At 45.1% G+C, this 27,426-nt stretch overlaps 1 protein-coding gene across 1 annotated transcript in view; it reads right to left on the minus strand.

Annotated features, from left to right (window-relative positions):
* The window catches only part of LOC146042958 (tyrosine-protein phosphatase non-receptor type 11-like), a 103,645-nt gene extending 78,190 nt beyond the window's left edge, over positions 1-25,455 (minus strand). Inside the window, exon 1 of the mRNA XM_083163260.1 lies at positions 25,241-25,455. Coding sequence (XP_083019386.1) covers positions 25,241-25,254 — 14 coding nt within the window. The 5' untranslated portion in view covers positions 25,255-25,455. The remainder of the gene's footprint in view (positions 1-25,240) is intronic.
* Between the last annotated feature and the right edge of the window lie 1,971 nt (positions 25,456-27,426).

The raw sequence follows: 27,426 nt of genomic DNA on the forward strand, positions 1-27,426 counted from the left end.
CGAGCCCCCACTGGGGAGTCGCCTAAGGAAGCTGGCAAACCGTCATGCCACTGGCTTCTGAGCCGGCTTGGGCTCCTGGGCTCTGGGAGCGGGCTGAGGACGGGCTCTGCCTCTGGACCCTCTGGAAGGTTGAAAACCTCTTCCTCTGCCACGAAAGGAACGTTGTGGCCGAAAGGACTGAAAAGCCGGACCTGTAAATTGTCGCCTAGGTGGAGGTGCTGATGAAGGCAGGAAAGTCGACTTCCCACCAGTGGCCTGAGAAATCCACCTATCTAATTCAGGCCCGAAAAGCATATCTCCGGTGAAAGGGAGGCCCTCCACGGCCTTCTTAGATTCTGCATCCGCCTGCCAAGAACGTAGCCATAAGGCTCGTCTAGCTGAAACGGCATTTGCGGAGATACGTGCAGATACTAAGGAAATGTCCTTGGCTGCGTCACCCAAAAACGAGGCAGATTCCTTAATGTGCTCCGCCAAATGGCGAAGCTCCTCCAACGGAACCTTAGAATCCAGCCCTTCAATAATCTTCTCTGCCCACCTGACGTTGGCTTTGTTTACCCATGCCGACACAATTGCTGGTCTAAGCTGGGCTCCCGCTGCCGTATAAATGGTCTTAAGCATCGCCTCCATCTTCCTATCGGACGGATCTTTCAAGGAAGAAGCCCCTGGAACAGGCAAAGTAGTCTTTTTGGACAACCTAGACACTGATGTGTCCACCGGCGGAGGCGTTTCCCATTTACTGAGGGCCGCCTGATCAAACGGATACAGCGACGGAAACCGTCTAGGAATTTGAAACCGTTTATCCGGATGTTGCCATGCTGCCAAAAGCTGCTCCCAGAGCTGGGAGAGCAGGGGAAGCAGAAGGGAGAATTACTCACCCCGAGGCAAACCTTCGTGGCTGGCGAACCCTTTGCAAGGGACGGCAGGAGCACGGAAACACCGGGCAGGCGCCTTCTGGAGGTCCTGACCGGGAACCTGGAAACCAGGGGCGCTGGATACCCGGACCCACACTTTACAGGAAGCTGGGAAGGGATCCTTGTTCAAGAAATCTCTTTTTTTTTTTTTTTTTTTTTAAATGCAAGAAATGCAAGAGCAGTGAAAACTGTGACCTTGCTCCCTCGGCACAATTTTCTCACTGGGGGCTGATGGGTCTTAGAGGGGAGGAGCTAGTCTTCCCTAATTAAAGTCAGTTGTGCCTTGCTCCCAGCATTCCCATCTCTAATACCCCGATGTGATCCCAGTGGCCCCTGCTGCATGTCAGAGAAAATCTGCTTGGTCAGGGTGTATTCCTAAATCTACCTTTGAAGGTTAAGCAATCCAGGCACTGTTTATTGAATTGTCTAGTTTGGAAATAGACCATCAAAGGGCGTTTTCAACCACAAACAATACACGGTAGCACTGAAGTTGTAGGTCGCACAAGATCATGACAGTACTTATTACTTACGCAAGTGCCAACAGAAATTTGAAATTATAAAAAAAGTTCTAAGGACAAAACTTCCAGACACGGTAGAGATGACAGAGACAATTCATACAAGCAAACGCCGTATGCTACAGGGTCGGCATGGTAGGAAAAGGATATACAGAAACACCACCCCAGGAAGTAATCTTGGCAACATGAGCAGTTTTACCATAGAAATGCATTAAGCAGGCTTTTAGTTAATTCAGAAAGAGCTGTTCATTGGTTAGAGGGAAAAGCCACCCCGCTTCCCGGGTCCCTCCCACAATTCAAAAAATATACGGTTAGGTTATTGGCTCCGAAAAGAAAAATAGAAAAATAAAAATAACTGTGCAAAACTAAAGGGGCCAAGTTGCTCTTCTAGGTTTCTATCAAGTAAAAAAAGTGTACACTTCATGTATGAAAAGCCACAGGGGAGAACAGAATACTACTACTACGCACTTAATTTTCGCCTCCCCCAATATATCTACTTCCAAAACCAGTCATCCAATTCATAATCTATTCCACAGGATCATCAAAGCATAGGACCAAAGTACCATAAATAATGTGGACATCACAGATGATGTTGCGGCCAGTGGGGCAGATGTATTAAGCCTTAGCAAGAGATAAATGCAACCAGCAAATCACCTCCTAACTTCCATGTTACAGGCTGTGTTTGAAAAATGTCAGTAAGGAGCTGATTGGCTGGACGTTTATCTCTCCTTATTACCCCTGCATTTATCTATTAATGATTAATACATCTGCCCCAATGTTACTGGCTATAAAGGTGTCAAAAGCAGCAAGTGCCCCTCACAGCAGCCTGGGAGTCCGGAGAGACCGCACACTGCACCACTCAGTGACGCTGCTAATACAACCCTTCCTGCCTGCACTGGTCTATAGGAATTAAAGTGGTCATTTTCCGATCACCCATAACCACAACACATGATTCTGCAGAATAGGGAAAGGTCATCACTTTTCCACTCTGTGCAATTTACATTGTCAACCACATATTGCAAAAGAAAAAGTTTTGCAGCAGAATGATATAAAATGTAGAAGTAAAACCCAAGATTATATAGCAAGCGTGTAGAATGTGAGGTGTGTTTACAGGGTTGCAATGGGCACAACAGTCAACAAAGCAGTGGGTTACAATATGCAAATCTTGGAAGGAAGGTTTTTTCAGAGTTGACTGAAAAAAAAAAAACTGAACCTGAAGTAAACAAACAAATAAACAAATGCAGAGAAGGGTGGACAGGGGTAATATTCATATGGGGTAATTAACATCACGGAACCTATATTTTGTAAAAAAAAAAAAATTATTTTGTGTTGGATCAGTTCTTTTCCTACAGCTACATGTATCTTGCGTGATATTATTTGCGTATTCTGTTTACTTCAGAAATGGTTTCCTACATAGAGCAACACAAATGAATGTCAAACTGTTTTGTGTCTAATACCCCTTTCACACTGCACTTTTAAAACGGTATATTGCCGTTTTTTTTCCATTTTAAAACATTTAAGGCTGCAATGTGAAAGTGCCAGAGTTGATTTACCGGTTAAAGTTAACCGGTATTTCAACACGGTTAAAAAGCAGAGTCCTACACGTTTTAAAGCCTTTTTTTGGCAGTTTGAACAGCTCTATTTCAATGGCTTGAAACGTGTCCCTTGGGTGTTAAACGGGTTGAATGCTTGAATGGTATTAAATGATTTTTAAAACGGTTTCACCTGCAATGTGAAAGGTCTCAAGGCTCAGACCCGTTTTAAAGTCCCATTTAACAATACCGTGTCATTACCCATTTCTGCAATGTGAAAGCAGTATAATAAATGCACCAATTTCTGTGCGATTACCTCAGTTGTTGTTCATATCAGCCCACGAAACATCCGTCTGACAATTACCCCATCCCTTGGGATATTTCCCAGACACTATAGGGCATTATTCTGGTTCACTCCTACTGGCAAATTCCTTCTTAGATGGACAAAACCATGCTGCACTGCAGGGGGGCAGACGTAAAATGTGCAGAGAGATTTAGATTTCGGTGAGTTATTTTGCTTCTGTGCAGGGAAAATATTGGCTGCTTTATTTTTACACTGCAATATAGATCTCACTTTGAAGTAAAACCCCACCCAAATCTAATTCTCTGTGCACAAGTAACATCTGCCCCACCTGCAGTGCACATGGTTTTGTCCATCTAAGAAGGAATTTGCATTAAGGAGTGAACCAGAATAACCCCCATAGCTCTTCACAAAATGGTGGGTCAGACTCATGACAACGCAGTCTCAATTCACCATGAACTTGCTTTAGCCAATGGGATACGGCCGGTTGGTCGACCCAAAGATGGTCAACAGTCATTAGGTCAATACCAGTAGGTTGACATACTGCAAGGTCAACAGGGGTCTAAGCTCAACATGAGACATGGTCGACAGGTCATTAGGTCGACATGGGGCTTTCCACTGTTTATTTGAGTCGACATGTGTCGACAAGCGGTATTTCATGCCCTACCATCCACTAGGGCGTGGTGGGAGAACAAAATAGTGTGCCGAGCGCAACGAGGCCCCGTGCCCAAAGCATGGCGAGCGAAGCGGTGCACATTAAACTGTGTCTATGTTGACTGTGTCACCATTCCGGTCAAAAAAACAGTGAAAACCCCAAAAGATCAAACCACAAACAATATCTTGATAAATTAGATCATAATGTACAGCACCAGGGGCCGAACATACCTGTCCGACAGGCAGCTAGAATTCCTCAATACACAATAAAAAAAAGGGACACTTGTATACTGGTTTTATGTCAGTTTGAGACCATGCAATAATGCAGCATTATGACCAGATCCCATTTATTTCCATCAAGTAGATTTATTAACGACTATTATTATACGCTGCTCCTTCAGACTATTTCATATCCCTCCATTTACCGTTTGTGGCTTGATACTTGTTTGTATGAAAGTTGAGCTGGTTGCCACAAGAGCTGGCACTCTAGCTTATCACATATTAACATTCCACCACCATTCTCCAGTGTTTTCCCCCCCTTTACAAATTATTTATAGCAGTTTCATTTTCCGTCCTAGCTGGAAGGGATATCCTGTTCACAGGCGTCATCCCTGCCTTGCTCCCACCCTTGTATTGTCCTAGACCAGCACAACCAATCTGCAGGAAACCATCATTTCAATGTAAAAAGTGAAAATGACTTTCGCTTACAAGTGGATCCATCTCTCCAAACTGCATAAGCAGAAGAAAAAAAAACAACAAACTGTTAAATAGCGTATGTCACGGGTATAGAACTCCAATTCTAATAAGCGATTAAAAAAAAAAAAAAAGGTGGGGGGGGGGGGGGGGGGAGTAAATGGAAGGAAAAAAAAAGACAAATTACCCCAATTGTTTTGTATATACAGATTAATCGATCCTCCTTGCGATACAAGTCCTGTTATACATAACGCTGAGCTGTGTGTGAATCTGTAGAGTCGGGTATCTCTTTTGCAACTTCTTCTGCTAAATCATACAAATTGTACAGGACGCAGAAGCAGCTTGCGTGTGAATCACATAGGAAATTAACTTTTTTTCCCCCCTGGAAAACCATGCAATGTAGCATTTCGTATGCAGAAATAGCCACAGCCATTTTGCAAATAAGGTGCTTATTTTACCGAGAGGTTCACCCCCAAAAAAAAAAATTACACCCAAGCTCTACCGTGCCAATGGCTGTTTAGCACGAAAAGAGGCTAGATGCCCGTGTGGACACATCTGTATGCATTAAATATTTAATTTTAAACATGCCAAGTGCCAGCCGCTAGTGAGGCACCAAGTCATCCACCACCACAACAATGCAGCACATTATTATATTATATTTGATATATTATCAGGGAGAAGGAAAACCAGATGACATTTTACACATGATGCATATTAGTTCCGCTGAGTAATATCACATGAGCGAAGCCGCGGGCCGATGCCAATATTATATAATACAGATTAGTCATGTCAAATGTATCACTACAGTAGCTTAACGAGAGTCATAGGTTTCTAGTAACAAAAGCATGGTTTCCTAAACCTCTCCATGTATACATTAAGATATAAAATTGTTAAATTTCAAAATGATGTGGTCACAAGACAATAGGCTGTGGCACTGCCCAGTGGCAAGGGCTTGTCCTGAAAGGGTTCTGAAGCAGCAAACCATGACCATGTAAAAGGACACGTGTCAACATGCAATATATCAACATAAGAAGGTCAACAGTTGACATGGTAGATGGTGACCATCCTTGGCATACTGATGCCTTGCCTAACCTTCCTTCTACCACGCATGTCCAAACTATGGCCCTCCAGCTGTTGTGAAACTACAAGTCCCATCATGCTTTGCCACAGATTTGCTATTAGGGAATGCTAAACCTATGGCAAGGCATGCTGGGATGTGTAGTTTTACAACAGCTGGAGGGCCACAGTTTGGACATGCTTGCCCTAGACATTACAAATATCAACATAGTAGCCAACCTGTGACTGTATACATAATAACATAGTGCAATGTACTGGAACCAGACTTAAGCAATCCCATTACTTCTAGTGCTGCAAAATGAAAACCAATGTCTGACTGGATGCTATTGTTTTACACTAGTCCTAGTGGGAAAGTTAATGGTTTTGCACTGCCTTCAGCTCAAATCAAAAGTGGTGGGAGCAATTCAATTAGGTGCAAGTGCCGCAGACACCCATTATTTCTGTACTAACCCTGCAGAAGTCGTAAGCCAAAAGCCACAAAAATAGGACATTTAGGCGTCCAAAGAAGTGAGCCAGGTACTTTGCACGGGTTTAGCCACTTACTGCATCTAAACCCAGCGCACAGTTTTTGGGGGTGACCAGCAATGGGGGCCCATAACTGGCATAAACAAATATCACTTTAGACGGCAGATCAAACATAAGCCCACCCCCCCCCCAAAAAAAACAACGAAATTTCTCCCCCTAAAGTGTTACTTTAGCTCAAAGACATTGGGCAGGATGCACCAAACTTCAAAAAGTAATCAACAACCAGCTCCTGTCATTTGGTGAACATGACAGTTAGGAGTGGATTGGCTATTTTTCACTCTCAAATTTTTTAATCTAGATAGGACAATCGATAGGTCAATTTTCTCCAGTTTGTGGACCTATGTTTACCATCAACGTGGACTCCCCTGACCCAAAGCACGGAGAGCCATGCAAGAATATGCGTTACACTAATTGGGGGGGGGGGTCCACGTTCCGAGGTAGTGACAGTGACACTAAAAGTACTGAAAACCGCACGACATTTTGCCTGTATTGCCTTTTTGTCAATGCCAACCTTCCGTCAAGGTCTGCGAGTAATCAACGCCCCTCGTGGAATATCGTTATTGGAATCCTGAATCAGCAGGAGTTTTAGAACAGACAGTAATCCAGATTTTAAGGTCCATTGCTTTTAAACTACTTAATTATTACCTAGAGCCCCTTGCATCAACATTATAGTTGGACACTACCAAGTTGTGCTCCAGCAGCTTATAGAAGGGGATGAATGCGTAATGGACGGCCTTTTAGAATATCAATGTCATTAAAGAGACAGGGCGCAATTTCCGCAATGTAACCTAATTTGCCATTATTACAATGACATGAAATAAATCTGATCAGCAGCAGCCAGATCAGTTACTGCCCAGTCCATGAGATCCGTAGACATAAATAGGGCACAAACACATGTGTCCAAACCAAGAACAGATCCGCAGTCTGCAAAAACAGCAGAGTTGGGCTGAATATATAAGAGCGCATGCAAAGTGAATTGTTAAATAACCAATGGCGCTACTCCAGTTTCATACATAAATACACCATACAATCAAGATGGAACAAAGTACATGGCCTAATATAGGAGGTATCCAGTACTTCATAGACCCGTATAGGAGAACATTGGCAGATCTGAAGAATAAATCTCCAAACCGGATGTTTGTTCAGTGGGGATGATTGGAAATAAAAACCAATTGGTGCTACACTTCTAATACCGCTTTCACACTGCCAAAACGTTTCAAAAACTGGTATTTTTAAACGGTATTTAAAACGGGTCTGAGCCTTCACATTGCAGTAGATTACCGTTTTAAATACAGTTTAAGTACCATTCACATCAGTCAACCCGTTTAATCCCCTGAACACGTTTCAGAATGCAGGGGACAGCCTATCACAGGTCTGTAATCTGTTGTTTTTACTAAGTACAGTTTCAGAGCCATTCTCACGGCATAAAAAACGGCTCTGAAACGTGTAGGACTTATCTTTAACCGATAAATGAACTCTGGCGCTTTCCCACTGCAGCCTTAAACGTTTTGAAATGGGGAAAAAACTGCACTATACCGTTTAACAAGTGCAGTGTGAAAGGGGTATTAGTAGTGACAGAGTATTTGTTATTAAGGAACACTCACAAACAAGCTATGAATAAAGAGCGTATATCAATCCCGCAAGGCATTAACTGCTGGGCTATTCCGATGGCTTCAAGTGTCCATTGGCATGAATTTGATAAACCTAAAATTACAATGATCTCCAAGACACCCAAAAAAACTGAGTTTTTTTTCAGGGATATTTTGGAGATAAAATAGCAAAGGCAATTGGTGCAATACTTCTGAATAAAACCAGAGTATTTCTTTAAAAGGACTCACAAACAAATGTTAAATATAAAGCATAATGCAATCCACCAGGCAGTACTACTGAGCTAGTTCTACAGGCCTCCTCTCACCCACGATGGGTAAGTTAAATCCAAGTGTCGGGAATCCAACAACCAGTCAGGGAAGCAGCAAATGTCCACAGCGGAGAGTCCACACACTTAACGCGTTTCTGACGTTTGAGTCCATCAGAAGTGTGAAGGACTCAAATGCCTGAAACGCGTTAAGTGTTTATTTACGATGGCAGTTTATTAAATTTGCTTCCAATTTGCAACCAATCAGAATCTACTTATCCGATTGGTTGCCCATCTTCAATAGAGTGCCTATTTTAGTAAATAAACCCCTAAATGGGCAAATTGGAAGGTTTCGCTATAGATCTAAATTATATCAATATCTTCATCCTTACCATTTGCCATAGTCCCCAGACCGTACAGCTTGATCGCTCCCTGCAATCTCCTATATATTTGCCCAGATCTGTCACTGAGTGTGTGTATAACGAGGGCGGAGTCACTGTATAACTCCACCCAGTGTTATACACACAGATTTTGGCTAATATATGATAAAGAGATTAAGAGATATAGGGGGGCAGTGGGGCACAGCAGACTGTACATATACACTGTATATGCGGCCTGTGTGTAGTGCTCATTCTAGCACCCGCCATCTTTGAAAACCCATGCAGTTCCTCTTCCCTGCCTGGGGTGTCGCTGTCTGCTGTAGTGCTTCTAGCACAGTGTGGTCTGTATATCAGCACAAATGTGCAAACCAGACCTGTGCTAGAAACACCACAGCAGACAGCGACACCCCAGGCAGGGAAGAGGAACTGCATGGGTTTTCAAAGATGGCGGGTGCTAGAATGAACACTATGTGTGCGCCACCGGTGCCCGGGATTAGGTTGATGCAGTTGTCAGTGCTCCTGGCCTTGAATTGGGTGGCTAGGGCAGGGAAGAGGCGGGTGTAGGGCTGTGATTGTCGGCCGGAGCCACTAATCCCGGGAGTGCCCGTAGCGCGCAATGAATCACCTAGTATATTATATAGAAGTACCAGCAGAAAATGGGTCACAAATAATCAGCTTTTGGTAATAGGAGTTGTCCAATAGTCTTCCTCTATTGGAAAACTGCTATTATTACCATTATCTGCTGGAACTCCCATATATAGAGGGTTTTTATCACTCCCCGGGAAGTGAATGCAGTTTGTATGTTCTATGGTGTATGTCAGTTTGTCTTTTTATCGATTTGTATATTTTATGATCTTTGTTTAATGTGTAATAAATATATTTTTTTAATTACTGATTCATTCATTGTTTTACAGTGCCCTAAGTTCCCCATTCCTCCTGGCAGTGGCAGCTGGAGCACTGGTCACCCTCTGAGATTTTTTCCTTCTATTGTAATAATTATAAGGTGCCTTTCCCCCCTAGTCACCATACTATTAAGCGAGAAAACAAATTAGGCTTCCAGTCCAACTTTCCCGTCAACTAAAAATTAGAGCACTCAAGTCCAAGTTAAAGGGGAAGTGGCATCGATGGCGATTCTGCAACCAGCCATCGATAGCTAAAACTATCTATGGTTAGCCATGAAATAGTTTAATACCACCAATGGGCACCCATTATTTTGGACTGTATGGCTGGTGGGCCTATCAGAATTCAGGGGAGGGGCTTCTGGGTGTAGGGGGCAGAGCTATGCTCCGTGTCCCGGGCACTTTGAAAAAAAAAACATTGGTTCTCCTTTGCCATCGATGTAGGGAAACCATCTTGTTCTCCCACATCGATGGCAAAAGTATTCAATATCAGTGATAAACCATCAATGATTTCAAATCATCAATGGTCGATTGCCATCCCTAATTTTAAGTCCTTCAACCATTAGACATTCAAGAAAAATGCCTAAAACATTAAATTTCTGACATCCAGCAAGTCTCATAAGTATAGTACAGAACACCATCACTAAAGGGGGATGCAGTCAATTTGCCGGCGGTCGGGATCCCGGCGTTCAGAATCCCGACCGCCGAAATCCTGAATCTTTCTCCCTCCGTGGGTGTCCACGACACCCATAGAGGGAGAATAAAATAGCGTGCCGAGCGTAGCGAGGCACCGGGCCCGCTGCGTGGCGAGCGCAGCGGGCCCGCTGCGTGGCGAGCGCAGCGAGCCCGCAAGGGGGGGCGATCCACGTCCCCCCCCATGTCGGGATTTCGGCGGTCGGGATTCCAGTGTCGGGATTCCGACCGCCGGGATTTCGTATCGGATCCCACTAAAGGATTACCTACTTCAGAGTAGAGTCTAAGGATGGGTATACACCATCAGATAACGCGCCCCGATGGGATAAACCCTTCCGATCCAAAAGAGCAATTATCGGATAAGCAGGCACCTGAACACATGGGACAGTTTCTTGCTCAGTGTGCACGTTCTTAAACCCTGAGTAGGATCAGGTGGTCAGCAGCAATAATCATGCTATACTGACCTCCCAACTTTAGCGTTGCAGGAGTTTACCAACTTCAAATGCTCCCACATACACACCACACAATCATCTGGCTGATCAGGCAATTAAAGACTGATTGGCCTGCTAATTGGATAGTGTGTATTTGGCTTAAGACCAGACTAAATTTGGGTGCACAGGATACGATATCTTGGCCAAACTTGCAATCAGAGATGGACCAGCGGCGGTCACATCTTCTCATCTGACATGCAGCACATCAGATAGGATGATCCAATCATATCACCCTATGGTGGAATGAGCTGTGTGTTTATTTGACAATTTGATATAGATCATACTAGCACAAAGCTGAGGTGTGTAACCAGCTTATATTTAGGACACGAGTTGGGTTGAAATATACTTGCTCAGATTTGTGCCTGTTACCACCACCAGGGGCACAAACTGATCACTTCATTTGTTACTCTGTAAAGACGCCTATTAGCCATTTCTTCTTGCAGCCTCCATTGGTGTTAGAAAGTCCGTGGGTTAGGTTACCGAATGACTGTAATAGCTGCTATACCTGATGCTTTTGGGTGCATCAATACTAATAAGGGGGGGCCTGAATGGAGCAACAATTTAATTGCTCCATCGGGTGCTTATTCTTATAGGGGAGAGAGAGAGAGAGAGAGAGAGAGAGAGAGAGAGAGAGAGAGAGAGAGAGAGAGAGAGAGAGAGAGAGAGAGTAATTTTAGATGCTCGTTCACATAGATGTTACAAACCTGATTTAATTGGATCTGGTAATTTACCAGGCTTGGGCAAAAAAAAAAAAAGTAGATTCAGGGCCGTTTCACATGCTCCGGCAAATGCCGCGCCGTACACAGTAGTTAATGGACAGGATTGTGTCCATTCACACGGGTAGTCACGGCCCGGGCGCCCGGTTGCAGCCGGATGTCACCACTGGAAAGGACGGCAGCCGGGCTGTGGCCATCCCGACCATTGTAAACTTCTGTGTACGGCACGGCTTCTTGGACGTGTGGGGTTTCGCCGCCCAGGCGAAAAATCCTGGTGCTATTTTATTTGAACCCTTTTTCCCACTCCAGACAAATTAGCATGTTATTGGGCACCGACACACAGAATCCAGGATTAGTTCCCGGACCTAGGTGTTAACTGGTGTGCAACACCCAATAACAGGCTATTTATGGGGAATACAGATGTTCCCATTATTTCTGCCTACAGACTGCAGTTGGGGCTAACTAAACCCTGAGCTCTGAATGAGCCCACAATACATTAGGGAAGCTATTGAATTGTCCCCCACATGTTGCCTGTGTAAGATACACTATGGGCCTTATTCTAGTTCACTGACAAATTCCTTCTTAGATGGACAAAACCATGTTCACTGCAGGTGGGGCAGATGTAACTTGTGCAGAGAGAATTAGATTTGGGTGGGGTTTTACTTGTGACAGCTAAATTGCAGTGTAAAAATAAAGCAGCCAGTAGTTACCCTGCACAGAAACAAAATAACTCACCCAAATCTAATTCTCTCTGCACATGTTACATCTGCCCCCCTGCAGTGCACATGGTCTTGTCCATCTAAGAAGGATTTTGTCAGAAAGAGTGAAGTAGAATAAGGCCCTATATGCACGCAGTTTACTAAAGAATTTTAGACGGGGAAAAAAAATTAAATATATAGCTTTCGAAGCATTTGTTTCAAGCCTGGGATATTTTATATACATATACACACTGTATATAGCTCTAGTGTCCGTGTGTAACTGAAACATTGCCATTTATTTTCAGCAAGTGAAACTACATTTTTTCTTTCACAAATACAGAGGCAATCACAAGGTAGTAGACAAGCTTTTGCTTCAAGCAGGCTCACTAGTTTTCATTATATAACAATGGTGGAAATGGCATATTTGCTTGGGGTATTTTTTACCCCTTTTTTTATATGCATTCACCTTGTGACTTATTACCGTACGTTGATTTGAGCATAGAAGAGAGAAGACGTCGTTCTGTTTTTGTGAAATTTCTGTAGGTATGAAGTGACCCCGAGTATAAACAGTGTACATCCTCTCATTAATCATCTCGTTACAGCAAAGATCCTCAAGGCATAAACAACCTTATCGCCCCATTGCTGCTATAAACATGTCTTCCATTTATCCAGATCAGGAAGAAGAGGAAGAAAAAAACGATTTCTAAATATAAATCAGATTCTTTTTTTGTCATTTACATTATTTAGGCATTTTGTAACATGCATGAACAGTATTGTCTTGCGCGATTCCTCCTCAGTGCCTGTACACAAGATAAAACATTGTAGGAAGAAGTTCCAGACATCACACAGACAATGGCCCTTATATATATATATCTGATCGCAGTACAAATTTGTTCTCAAAATGGGCAAAACCATGTGCACTGCAGGTGGGGCAGATGTAACATGTGCAGAGAGAGTTACATTTGGGTGGAGTGTGTTGAAACTGAAATACAAATTGCAGTGTAAAAATAATGCAGCCAGGGTTTCCTTGCACAGAAAAAAAAATAACTCACACAAATCTAACTCTCTCTGCACATGTTACATCTGCCCCACCTGCAGTGCACATGGTTTTGCCCATTTTGAGAAGAAATTTGTACTGCGATCAGATCTGAATAAGGGCCAATATCCATAGGTCCACACCCAAAGTTACACATAATTTAGTTAGTCCTCAAGAACCCCCAACCGTGCACGTTTTTTTCTGGTCACCTTATGGTGCATACACACTGTGAGATTTACTTTTTTAGACCACTATTAGATCTGTAACTGGATCTGGATAGTCTTACCTGCCAAGACAATTTTTCTATTAAATTTCTATTCAATTTTGCTTCTATAAGCAAAATCGAATAGAAAAATAGTGCATATCTCACCGTGTGCACCCTCAGATCCAGATCTAATAGAAATTATATCTCACCGTGTGCATGCATCAGAATCACAGGTAAAATAATCAGCTCCATCTGTGATCTTTTTAAATGTGTCGTGAATAATGAATGCACCTGTGCATCTGATGGGTGACCTGGAAAACGTTCACTGTTTGGGGGGTATTTGAGGACAGAGTTGGAGAACCACTGAGTTAAGCTGGCCATACATCTACAGATCGATTATCAGATTGGGCTGGTTGGACCAAAAACCTGGTAATGGATAAGAGTAAATGACCATTTGCTTTGAATTGCTGGAAAACTGCCAAAAACTTTAACCAACCAGCCCAATCTGACAATCGATCTGTAGATGTATGGCCAGCTTTAGACAATGACAAAGACATGCAGAAAATGAGGCAATCTTGTACAACATCACAAGTGAGATTTTATTAATAGCAATTTTGTTTGTGGTTTGCAAAGTGCCTCATTTGAGATACCCGAACTGTAGACTTTGCGATCCTGCAGTGTGAAGTATGGAATCCTAAACATTAGATAGAGAAATATAGGTATACCCACTGGCGATGGCGGTTAACTTACAAATTGATAAGTTGTAAGTTAACCGCCATCGCCAGTGGGTATACCTATATTTCTCTATCTATTGTTTCTACAAGCTTTTGGTGAAAGCTTTACTGGTGTCACCCTGGGCTGAAGGCTTTTTGTGCGCTGTGGTTAAATCATACATTTTGTCTACTATGGAATCCTAAACATCCCAACATTATCTACAGCAGGCATGTCCAAAACTGTGGCCCTCCAGCTGTTGTGAAACTACACATCCCAGCATGCCTTGCTATAGTTTAACTTGACCTAACCTAAATCGCCAAACTGTGGCAAGGCATGATAGGACTTTTATTTTGACAACAGCCGGAGGGCCATAGTTTGGACTTGCCTGATCTACAGGCCTTGTGCATCAGGACCAGTATTTTAAGTGAAAGCGCATTTGGGAACCTCTGGCATAGGTGATCTCATCAGAAAATGAGCCTAAATCAGTGTCACCACAAACCAGACCACCGTTCTCTAGTGTTCATTCTAGCACCCGCCATCTTTGAAAACCCATGCAGTTCCTCTTCCCTGCCTGGGGTGTCACTGCCTGCTGTGGTGTTTCTAGCACAGGTCTGGTTTGCATATCAGTGCTGATATACAGACCACACTGTGTTAGAAGCACTACAGCAGACCGTGACACCCCAGGCAGGGAAGAGGAACTGCATGGGTTTTCAAAGATGGCGGGTGCTAGAATGAACACTACCGTTCTCTACATTCATCCAACGTGTTAAGTAGAAACCCCACTTGTATAACAGCACCAAAGTCAGATCTCTCACTTGTTCCAATATTGCCCCATGTTTCCCATGACCTCAAAGTACTATCAAACTCAAAAAACATCTTCCACCACAGCAGGGGACTTGCACGGAATTTCATTTATACTCCCCTCAAACTGATTTGACAATTTACAGTATATCATTATTAAAATGTATGTTGTATACTGGATAAAATAAGTATATAATTTGGGGTGTTCAGAGGGCGATTTTGCTTACGTTCAGGATCAAATCGAACAGCACTATATAGTCTTGCTGGCACAGTCTATATTTATATTAGTTTCGATGCCACAGGGCCATGCATCTGAATCATCAGCGAATGCGGCTGAAACCCGTTCAATGTCTATTTGATTCGGCTTATATAAGCAAAATCGCATAGAAAAATAGACAACATTGAATCGGGCATACGGGACATGCATGCGGTACTGCAACTTAATAACTAGGTTTTAGTGATCTTCAAAAGGCCCCCACACACATCGCATCTGATACCACACCAACTACTAGCCAAGCTTCCTGGCTGTTGGATCAGTTGACATATCGTATGCAATGCCATTGACGGCCACAGGATCTGATAAATCTTGGCGATAGCCACGGCGATCTCCGGTTCCGATTCACAATGGACAGCGCATTGGAATCAGAGATGAAACACAGACAACGTGACACTTTTCACACAATTTCGCTCACCCGATCCACCAAATTTGGGTGAAAAATGGCCCAGATCGCACTAGTGTATGGGGGCCTTTACCATCCTTGAAGTCCTGGAAGCTAAAGCAGGTGCTTTAGTAGAAGGACACTTTAGAAGTCAAACACTCACACAACCCCTGCACTGAACCCATTATACAGTTGACAAGTGTGAAAGCTTTGCCTGTTATTGTAGACACAAAGCAACCCTCCGAGCAGGCTTTGAACATCGGAGGCCAAATTATGTGGTGATTCAAGCTTACATTAGTAGTTGTGAGCTGGAGATTTCAGCCGACAGGTATCAACTAAACATAATCCTTAGCATCGGCCTCTTCCTTATTCACTAAAAAGGGAGTTGGCACACAATCAAATATGGTGACAGAAACTGCTGCCATTATATGCAGAAAAGCATAGTCATTTGGTGCATCCTTAGATTATACTTGCATTTGTAAAAAAATAAATACACACACACACACACACACACACACACACACACACACACACACCATACATTTACATTTTAATGAACTGGGGCAAGACTGGGAGTCACAAGGGGAATAGGAGTTAAAAGGTCTAGGGGCAGATTTATTAAGCTTGGAGAAGAGATAAAATGGAGATAAAGTGGATAAAAAGGTGATAAAGCACCAGTCAATCAACTCCCAACTGTCTTTTTCCAAACACAGCTGATTGGCTGGTGCTTTTTCTCCTTTTACCTTTTCTCTGCTTTATCTCCAGTTTATCTCTTCTCCAAGCTTAATAAATCTGCCCCTTAGTCTTAATTCATAAATATTTAACAAACAAAATAAAAAAAAGTTCTGCTGCTTTTAGAATACAGTTCTACATAACTATCTTTTGCAACAAGCTCCAGAAATTTGGGTTTTACATGTTTGCCCTGTTTCCTCCACTGACTAGTGAGTACCAAAACATTGCGGGGCTTGAATTCCTTGAATTGTAGCATTTCACTTACTAATATCGTGTTCTCACTGCTTTTACCCAGCATTAAAATGCCGGGGACTGCAGGGACTGACCCCCGTTCTCACTGCTAGGCAAGTTCTACCCGGTAATTTGCATTTTAACACGGGTTTTTATGCAGTGAGAACGGTTCAACCCGTGTCTGCATACCCGGATCTCAATCACAGGTTAAAAAAAGGGTTTTACCCATGTATGAGATCCGGGTATGCGACCCGTTCACACTGCAAAAAAAACCTGTGTTAAAAGGCAAATTTTGGGGTCGACATTCTAGACCTGGGAATTTGCCTGCAGTGAGAACGAAGTATAACGGGTAACAGTCTTCACAAGGGGTGCCGGATGGCCTCCTGACACTCGATATAGGGGTAGGTTGTAGTGCGGCGCTCCGTTATTGAAAATTCTACAGTTTGTTTTTAAAAAAGAATGTCGTTCTTTATTTGCAAATAATAGTTTGTACATATATCAGTTGGCCTTTTCAATACACTGTCCTGTCACTGTGGGCTGGAATAGTGTATTCTTTCAAGGTCACAAGTGTAGAATTTTCAATAACGGAGCGCCGCACTACCACCTACCCCTATATCTTGCAAATCAAAAAACGGAAATCAGTCATCCGTTTAGGTGCAGCTGCTAGTTAAAAAAAACAAAATAGATAACTTCAGTGCGCAGGTATAAAATACCCTTTTCTCCGGACACTCGAGATTGCAGCGGTCAGTAGACCAACGTCAGAATTCTGACTGTTAAAAGCCCGACAGTCCATGACCCCCATAGAGCGAGAATAGAATCTGTTGCGCTGCAAGGGGCTTCATATCGCTTGCCCCCATCGGAATCCCAGCAGCCGGGATTTCAACGTCGGTCTAACGATAATCGGTATCCCGTACCACAAAAGTATCGGGATTTAATGCACAAGGCACGGGACTCAATGCAAAATAAAAATAAAATCTTTACAACGGGCGAAAGGCACTGAGTGTGTATGCACTGGGCCTTTTTCAGCCCAGCGATTTTTCCCATCATTGTTGGGCAAAAAAACGCCCAGAATGTATGGAACCAACTCTGAAACATTGGGGTAGATGTATGAAGCAGTGATAAGGGAGGAGAAGTGATAAAGTGCCTGGTACTTTCTTACCGGCCAATCAGCTCCTGACTGTTAAGTTACAGGCTGGGTTTAAAAAGGGACAGTCAAGAGCTGATTGGCCGGTGAGAAAGTACCAGCACTTTATCACTTTTCCTCCATCTACCCCTCAGTGTGTACTGTCTCCTGCATCCAGAAAGTGATTAAACAAAATGAAAAGAAATATATTTAACAACCTCCAATTCTAAAACATTAACAAATTACTCTGCAAACATTGTATCATTTTAGTGCACAACCCAAACTCTGACACAGAGGTTTGAAAACCTGCCAACATACACCGGTTTATTAATACATATTCTGCAAATATAAATATTTATGCCTGGGCAGTCTGACGGAAATGGGAAACAACACACAATATAGCTTAAACTTAAAAAAGGTGAATATCGCTCTCAATAATAAATCACAGAAAGTAAATTGGGCTCCAACAGCCGCAAATTAGCCGATCTAGGTGTTCTTTTTTTGCATTGGCAAATTGTTCGCCTAGCTAAAAAAAAAAAAAGAATTGTACAGAAGATAGAGATAAAAAGTGTGTGGCACCAGAACGTGACCATGTCTTACTACAAAAATGACAGGGACGGACGTCCAGACATGCCACTTACTAGCCTCAATTGTACAATATGTCCGACCCTTTCAACAGCTTGCTAAAAGAAAATTTATGGAAATTAAAAACATTCTACCACCACTCCTCGTCCAATACACGGGGTTGCTTTGACAAGTCTAGGCTAGGGAGAGAAGGATTTACAACATCACAGGCCTCGCACCCTGCAAGCGAAGGGTTTGGTTCTTTAGGACAACAGTGAAAAGGTCAAAGTTCACAAGGGAAAAAAAAAAGTTGATACAAGCAAAAGGGTCGACAAGTTTGTTTTTTTTTAGGTTTTTGGAAGGTCAATTTTATCTTGTAGCACAAGGACCCCAATTATTGCACCATTTAACTCACCATTCTGTTACAAATCAGTCCATGTAGATGGTAAAAAAAAAAAAAAAACTCATGTCGACTATATGCTGTGTCAACTATTAATATGTCAACTTGAATGTCGACCTAAAGTCCAGATACAGCAAGCAGCATTATCAGTTTCAAATACTGGAGGCGTGGTCACGATGCATAGTGAACTGTGTCAACACATGCATCACGCCCACATCACGGACAGCAGGCTAGATGCAGAGGATTTGACCACTTCACAAGAAACAGGGACAATCTGACCTAAACCCAGGAGTCTGCACCAACATCCAAGAGGGTGACCAAGTGTTTATAAGGGCATAGGCAGTGGCAGCACTAGTTGGTAACCTCTGGCGCACCCCTGAACAGGGTGTGAGGGGTTGTGGATACAGAGCATGGACTCACGGGAACCCCACCAATGTCACTAAAGGGGATGGCCTCACGGGAAGATCCTGATTACTTTGCCCTGGGGGCATCTGGGTTACCCCTGGAGACTCCGTTTGCACTGCCAGCTCTGACAGAAGGTCACACTGCAGCATCCAGCACCTTTTACCGTTGAAGAGTTTGCATTGTCGCATCACCACAAACCATGAACGCACTAAATTCCCAGTCGCACAGCAGAGAGCAACCCCCCAGGCAGGGAAGAGGAACTACATAGGTTGTGAAAAATGCAGGGTTCTAGAATGAACACTAACAATTGTATATTAAGAGAGCAGACCTTTTCATACTCTAGAACAGGGTTGGGCCAATAACCCTCCAGCTGTTTATGAACTACACATCCCAGCATGCCTTGTATCTGTTTCAGAATGCCAAAAAGCAAAACTGATGTAAAGCATGTTGGGATATGTAGTTCATCAACAGCTGGAGGGCCGCTCTAGAAAGCCATTCAACCATTATCCAAAATGAAATGACCCATTTGCCAACAGCTTTGAAAAGTACAATATACAATAATGCACAAGTAAATGAAAATTCCTTAAAAACAGCTGGTGCAAGAGCCCTACATCCAGAACCAGACAGCGGGCATTTCCTTCTCTCCGCTCTGCAGCCAACGCCAGCTTAGCTCTGCAATTAGATTTCAAACTTGCTGCACAGCTGCCAAATATTTACACTGGCAGGAGCCAATACCCTTCCAACAATCTAAGGGATATTCTTTACAGGGAGACTCGGGCTTCTGCACTCCTGTCTGCAGCTCAGGCCAACCTTAAAGAGCCCACTTACGTACAGAAATACAGTTTTTTTTTATTCTTGTTGCAATTTAAAAAGAAACGAATACCAGGGCAGCTGAGTGATGCTTCACCACCCCAAGAGCGAAGGGAAAATCCTGAAAAGTTATAATAGGATGAAAAACAAAATAAGAAAAACAAAAACATAAAAAACCTCTATACAGACATTCCTCACTTAAACGACCGGGTTCCGTTCCTACGACTTGGTTGTTAAACGAACATGTATAAAAAAAAATACATAATACAAGTACGGTACACTTCTAAATAAAGAAAAAAGTCATACTCCTCCTATTCTCCGACATGTCGCAGAAACACTGCAAAACGTGTGCAGCACGGGTCACTAAACAGTCTGGGCAGGTCGTAAGTATGAATGGGTAGGCAGGACGCAAGGGCGGAGTCATAAGTCTGAGCAGTCGCAGTGCGGTCAAGAAAAGAAGGCCGGGTCGTAAGTCTGAGTGGTTGTTAAACAGGTAGGTTGTTAAGTGAGGAATGTGTGTACGCAAAGACAATGCACCCCATTTAAGAATGGAATATACAGAAACAACTTTAGTACACGATAAAGGGTTATGCCCTCCTTTCCATATACAACTAAAAGCAGCAGGCTTATGGGGCCTACACATTGGGCGATTCCAGGGCATTTTCTAAGCGATCTAACTAGATCTCTTAAATAATGCCTCTACATCCCTCCATGTGTAGGCGCCATAGCGATAGCGATGCATGGCCCAGCATGTCACTATCGCCTGGCGATTAATATCCAGCATGCTGGATGGACCTAGTAATATCGCTGGGCAGGGCCAGTGTGCTCACCGGCGGATACTGGCCCTGACAGATTGCTCAGCACACAGTGCTGACACATCGGTGTGTTCTGAGCTCAGCAAATCTCCCCGTGTGTAGGCCCCATTAGTTTAGCATGGTGTCACTATCACTTTTGCAGTCTGTAGATGGCAATAGTAATAGAGGGCCTGATTCTAGTTCCTTCATTCCCCTGCCTGCTTGCACCAGGGCCCAATGTTTCTTCCCTGTGCATATTTGCACATGCAGGGTTCCTGTGCAGGCGCCTGCGCCCACTTGCATAGTCTCCGTGGCGCTTGCACAGGGGGGTGGAATGGGGGCATCAGGGAGCGTACGCATGGGGACACCCAGTGTTTCCTGGGCATACCCACGATAATGCTGGGCGCCCCATGCAATTGCCGGCAGGCCGCCCAGTTCTCGGACTCGGATGTCGCAAGTCTAAGTCAGCACAGACTGACCTAGATTTGCGAGCAGGGGAATAAAATCATTTGATGGTTGGCGACCATCGATTGATTTAGCTCCAGTACCCTACCATCGATATTTATGCAAAACATCCAATCGCAAAGAGGCGGGGATGTTCTGAGCAGGGGGGGGGGGGGGGGGCTGTTAGAAGGCTCGTTATGCTGCAAATCTTTGCTGCTTAGCAACCCAACCAGAATCACCCCCTTTGCCTCCAGGCATTGTAGAGTACCTGTTAATTGAAAGTGTAACGCACAGGCATTTCAATGGCAGAGAGACTTCCAGCAACACAGCGAAGGACGGATCAGAGGAATGTTAAAAACCAAAGGCATTTTTGTTAGCATCCTTGCGATACTAAACAAAAATTCTGTCAGTAAAAAGCATCATTATTAAAGGTAGGGTTAGGGTTAGTGTTTGGGGAAAAAAAGGGCCAAATTAAAGTGTGAGAACCACTGGCAGCCACTAGAGGGCGCCTAACAAAGTTATTGATATGTTGCTCCGTTTGGGCGCATCCGGCCATTCATGGCAGCTCGTACCCTCCCAGGGGTTTATTTTTCCACTTTTTCATATTTTCCCATCCACATGAACTCTAATTGGCCCGATATATGGCAAGCCAGGCGAGCTACACGAAGAGACCCCACACGCTAACTAGGGATCCACATGATCAAGTGTTGACATTCCCAAAAAAACTGTAAAAAAAAAAAGACCTTTCCATATGTTCACGTTTGCAGTGTCGCAACTTGTGCATGTCGACCTAATGAGGCCAGTTACTGCTAAACGTAACCCTTTGATTCCAAAACGTAAGCACCGGATGCTTATATAGCACATTAATTAGTTTGATTATACCATCTGAGAACACTCACGGATTCCCATAAATCCTGGATTATGAGGGAAGCATTTACTAAACTGGGAGTTCTACTGAAGAGGAGATGTCTCCCTTCTGGAAGGTGCTCAGCAGGTAAGAATCTGACCTCTGTGAAATCTGCGCCCAAGTACTGCATATAATATTTATTCTTCCTGAATGCAAGATTCCCCTTTATACATGTGTACTCCTACTACAGCAGGGAAGGCATAAGAAGGAAGACATGTCCTGCAGTATCCTAGTGATCAGGATTTAAACACTTCTAACCACATGCAATGGCTTTTGCCCTGTATGAGTACGTGGTACCTCAGAAAAATGGCTGCCACCTATTTTTGATACCCGACTGTAGAATGAGAACAGATATGAGAGAACATGACTGGGCAATAATGAAGAGTTTGCTGGCTTATATATACACAAACATGTCCTCCCTTCTATTCATGCAGAGAGAGGCAGATAAAGTACCAGCCAATCAGCTGAGTTTGAAAAATGAAAGTTGGAAGTTTATTGGCTGGTGTGTTAGCACCGTCTGCCCCATTGTTACTTATGTTGCATTAATAATCCTTAGAACCCTTCTTTCTAGAATGAAAAAAAAAAATACTTATGAGGCCTACATCCACGCGTGATCTGCAGCCAATCACGACTGATCATACATGCAGCACGTATGATCTGAGGATCGACCTCTCGACCTGCAGGACCGCGCATCAAACTGATATACCTCACGATGTGCACACAATATTGTCCTAGTGTATGACCAGCTTTACATTTAAGCACCATATCTGGATTAAATGAACAGTGTAAAGTCTGGTGGATTTATCTACATCAAAAAAGAGAGCCCCAGCTCCGAAGGGCCCTTTTGTGCAAGTATCCTTTAAATTTCTCATCTAGTGTATTTTTCTATTTGTTACTATTAAAAGGTTCTCACCCAAATAATCGTATCCACACTTCAGGGTACACTGGCCAATATTTCAAAAGATTGTGCCAACAACGACCATTTGAAACGGCATATTGGTTATATAGTCCGGTGTGTACACACTATAATGTAAATAATGCCCGCTCCCGTGGGTCAACCACGTCCTCTGTCATCTGTACATGCAGATCAATCAAAGACAGCATACTACTGGATCTGGCCACTGACCATATCTTTTGCAATATATAGTTTGTGCGAAAGTTCTAAGGAAATCATGAGTGAGTAACACTGTATCATTTTCATGTAGCCTAGCGTGTACTGGGCTTAACTCCCATACACACTGGGCGACTTTGAACTGAAAGTCCATCAAAACAGAATGTTTGAGCGGCTTTCAGCTCAAAACCGCCCAGTATGTATGGCCCCGTGATGAGCGGTGAGCGCTGCTATGCGCACCCACAACATCGCTGGGAAAGTCGTTCATTTGCGGCTTTCAGGACAGCTTTGCATAGCGCTCCACTATGCAATGCCGTCCCCCCCTCCGTCAGCGCCGGGCAGGGGGAAAGCCGCACAGTGTGTATACACTGAGCGGCTTTCCCCGCAGCGATGAACACGATCATCACTGTCCATACACGCTTACTAGCAAGAAGGAATTGTCAATTTAAGAGGTCCACTTGGTTTCCCAATTCTCCTAAAAACAACTTTTACTCATGGTTTTGCAGTACAGTAATTATAATGGATGTAAACCAGTAAAACCTCCCTAGCGACCAACATATCATACAGTAACCATTTGTGTTTCAATGTTTTGGGTTATTCGTGACATTTTTGAAGCGTGTTTCAGCTTTTGGCCTGACTACGCGCCTGTTTGTGGAATGGACTGGTCCGCACAGAACAAGCCCCAGGTAGATTACATAGTGCTCTTAAGCTGGGTACACACTGCTTGATATATCTATACTAGATTTATTAAATTTACAGTTTTATACAGCGCAGCATATTCCATTGCACTTTACAATTGGAAAAAACTGTGACAAAACAAACTGGGTAGTAACAGACAGAGGTTGGAGGGCCCTAGATGATACTGTCTATAATTAAAGGTAAGGAGCACAGGGGGGGGGGGGGGGTTTGGGGGCGACAGGACACATGATAAGGAGCGGGATGGGGGTTCGGGGACGACGGCGGAACACAGGATAAGGAGCGGGAGGGGGGACGACGACGGGACACAGGATAAGAAGCGGGAGGGGGGGACAACGACGGGACACAGGATAAGAAGCGGGAGGGGGGGACGACGACGGGACACAGGATAAGAAGCGGGAGGGGGGGACGACGACGGGACACAGGATAAGAAGCGGGAGGGGGGGACGACGACGGGACACAGGATAAGAAGCGGGAGGGGGGGACGACGACGGGACACAGGATAAGGAGCGGGAGGGGGGACGACGACGGGACACAGGATAAGGAGCGGGAGGGGGGACGACGACGGGACACAGGATAAGGAGCGGGAGGGGGGACGACGACGGGACACAGGATAAGGAGCGGGAGGGGGGACGACGACGGGACACAGGATAAGAAGCGGGAGGGGGGACGACGACGGGACACAGGATAAGAAGCGGGAGGGGGGACGACGACGGGACACAGGATAAGAAGCGGGAGGGGGGACGACGACGGGACACAGGATAAGAAGCGGGAGGGGGGACGACGACCGGACACAGGATAAGGAGCGGGAGGGGGGACGACGACCGGACACAGGATAAGGAGCGGGAGGGGGGACGACGACCGGACACAGGATAAGGAGCGGGAGGGGGGACGACGACCGGACACAGGATAAGGAGCGGGAGGGGGGACGACGACCGGACAAAGGATAAGGAGCGGGAGGGGGGACGACGACCGGACAAAGGATAAGGAGCGGGAGGGGGGCGACGACAGGACACAGGATAAGAAGCGGGAGGGGGGACGACGACGGGACACAGGATAAGAAGCGGGAGGGGGGACGACGACGGGACACAGGATAAGGAGCGGGAGGGGGGACGACGACGGGACACAGGATAAGGAGCGGGAGGGGGGACGACGACGGGACACAGGATAAGAACGGGAGGGGGGACGACGACGGGACACAGGATAAGGAGCGGGAGACGACGACGGGACACAGGATAAGGAGCGGGATGGGGGGACGACGACGGGACACAGGATAAGGAGCGGGAGGGGGGACGACGACAGGACACAGGATAAGGAGCGGGAGGGGGGACGACGACAGGACACAGGATAAGGAGCGGGAGGGAGGGGGGGCAACGATGGGACACAGGATAAGGGGGCAAGGAGCAGGGGGGGCAAGGAGCAGGGGGGGGCAAGGAGCAGGGGGGGGCAAGGAGCAGGGGGGGGCAAGGAGCACAGGGTAGGGAGGACGGGAGAATATATAACGGGGAAGTAATGGATAACACAGGGGCAGTGAAGGGATGTGGGTCTGCATGGGAAGGTGACCCGGGATAGGTACATCATGGTACCAGTAATGAATGAGCAGAAGCAATCCCGGTCACCCAGGCTAGTATCCCCCGGTCACACAGTCTCCCTATACACCGCTCTCACCTGCGGGACGTCATGTCAGCTGGCCGGCCTGTCTGTTCTGCTCAGGACGCTGTCCCTCGGTCTTGTGGCAGCACCCGCAGGGATCCCCCCTGACCGACCGTGCGACTTCCAGCCCCGAGATCTCGCTCAGCAGCCGGGCTCGGCGCTTCTTACAAATCCGGTCACCCCCAGTGAGCGCCTGCTGTAACTCCGTGCGCCCATTGCCCCTCCCATAAACACGCCCATCCCATAGACACGCCCCCGTGACCACATAGCGGCGCGGCCATCCCGCCCATTGATATAATATTTTGGAAAGGACCCGCTCACAAGCCGGTCGAAGATCCGCCCCACAATGGTGACCAATAGCATTGCACGTTGAGCTGTCACTCGAAATATCTGTCTGCCGATTGGCTGGCTGTCTGACGTGCGTCCAAGGGACGGACGGACGGGCTTCCACCAGTCTCGGGTCTCCAGTCTCCCACACCTGGGAGGAGTCGCAGCAGCAGGAGCGTCGCTGGCCTGGCGCAGCATCGACCTAGCGAGATGGGGTGGGAGGACGCTGAAGAGGGCCCGGGGCTGCTGCTGCCGCCTCACCTGTGCTGCTCACTAATGACGGCGCCGCGTCACTTTATGACATAATATCTGTGGGACTAGGTTACAGCACACTACAGACTTCCTGTGTAGTTGTGTGAGTGAGTGAGTCAGTCAATCAATCAGTGAGTGAGTGAGTGGCTGCATTGGTTTGGGGATCCAAATTGCAGAGAGGAGGCAACTGAAGAGAGACTGCACCCTCATGCAACTTTTTTGATCATTTTTAGCCTTACATCATAGAAAGTCATCTAATACCCACCAATCCCCACTGCCAACCCTATCCTCCGGGATAACTGCGCTTCTGGGATCTTTATCTGAGTAATTACACCCCCCACAATCATGATAGATGGACGCTTGGCTCCCATGCATTGTTAACGACTTTATGCTAATGCAGACCAATATTGACCAGGGCCCATCGGGGTGCCGTGATTGGCAAGTGTATATACATACTTGCCGATGCTGGCTCCAAAATTGAGCGACTCCTGTTGTTCCGCCGTTGCAGCATGGCCGTTGTTAACAAAGACCTTGTTGCTAGAGTATATAGCGGTGCTTGTGGTGTTGTTTGTCGACACAATTTTGAAGGCTAAACTAGAATGTAGGTTTACTGTATTTGTAGCAAGCACAGGGTCGTCAAGGGTTAACTTGTAGGTATGTGGTATATAGCAGATATATAGCAGGCAGGTGTAACAGTGTATTGCGGATATTTATCATTCCTCTTATGCAAGTGGATAATGGAGGTTTTAATGCAGTAGAAGTGCGTACAGACATTCAGACTTTGAACTGGCCTGGGAGGACTGAATAGTGGGGCTAACGCTGTAAGAGGGAACTCTGAGTGGTGATTGACAGCGCCCTCTCTCTCCCTCCGGCAGGTATAACGGCTGAGGATGCCAATTAGAGAGGATTTTGTCTCCACATTTTTGAGAGAACTATTGGTACTTGTGTAGTTTCATGGCGCCGTGCTACTTCCGGGTGTACGCTTGCCACGAAATATGTCCAAAAAAGTAACTTAACTCCATGCCAACATGGATAGTTCATACCTCCACAATCCATGTTGGCATGGAGTTGATTTTAAATAGCGTAGCGAGCCACCGAGCCCGCAGCGTGGGCGAGCAAAGCGAGCCCCGCAAGGGGACTCCGACGCACGGCGCCATGAAACTACACAAGTACCGAACTATTTTATAAAGTGTTTTTGTAGTGAAACAAGTGTATACATATAGAAAAATCTACTGTCATCTATTTTGACACATGCAAGCATTAATGGATTAAACAGTAATTGGTTTTATTTTTGGGGTGTGGTAAAGCTCACATTGTCTAGTCAGACAGTGGTCAACACAAAAAGTTAGACATGCGATTCTATTCTTCCTATATGCCCACTGGGATGGTAAAGTATGAACAAGTCAGTTAAAAAAAAAAATATTTTGCTTGTCGGGATATTGAGTGTGTTCAACTTTTATCAATGTCTAACTTTTGGTGTAGACCTATTGACTTCCTGACTAGACATTTTCTGTCAGCCATCTGGAACCCTCATGTTTATAACAATGACAATAAAAGCGAGACCTCATTCCCTGGATCATCTTGATGGATAGTGTTCTTCAAGGGGGGAATAGGATGGACAA

Source organism: Crinia signifera, chromosome 19 (assembly GCF_055691185.1).
Source record: "Crinia signifera chromosome 19, ASM5569118v1, whole genome shotgun sequence".
NCBI lineage: Eukaryota > Metazoa > Chordata > Amphibia > Anura > Myobatrachidae > Crinia > Crinia signifera.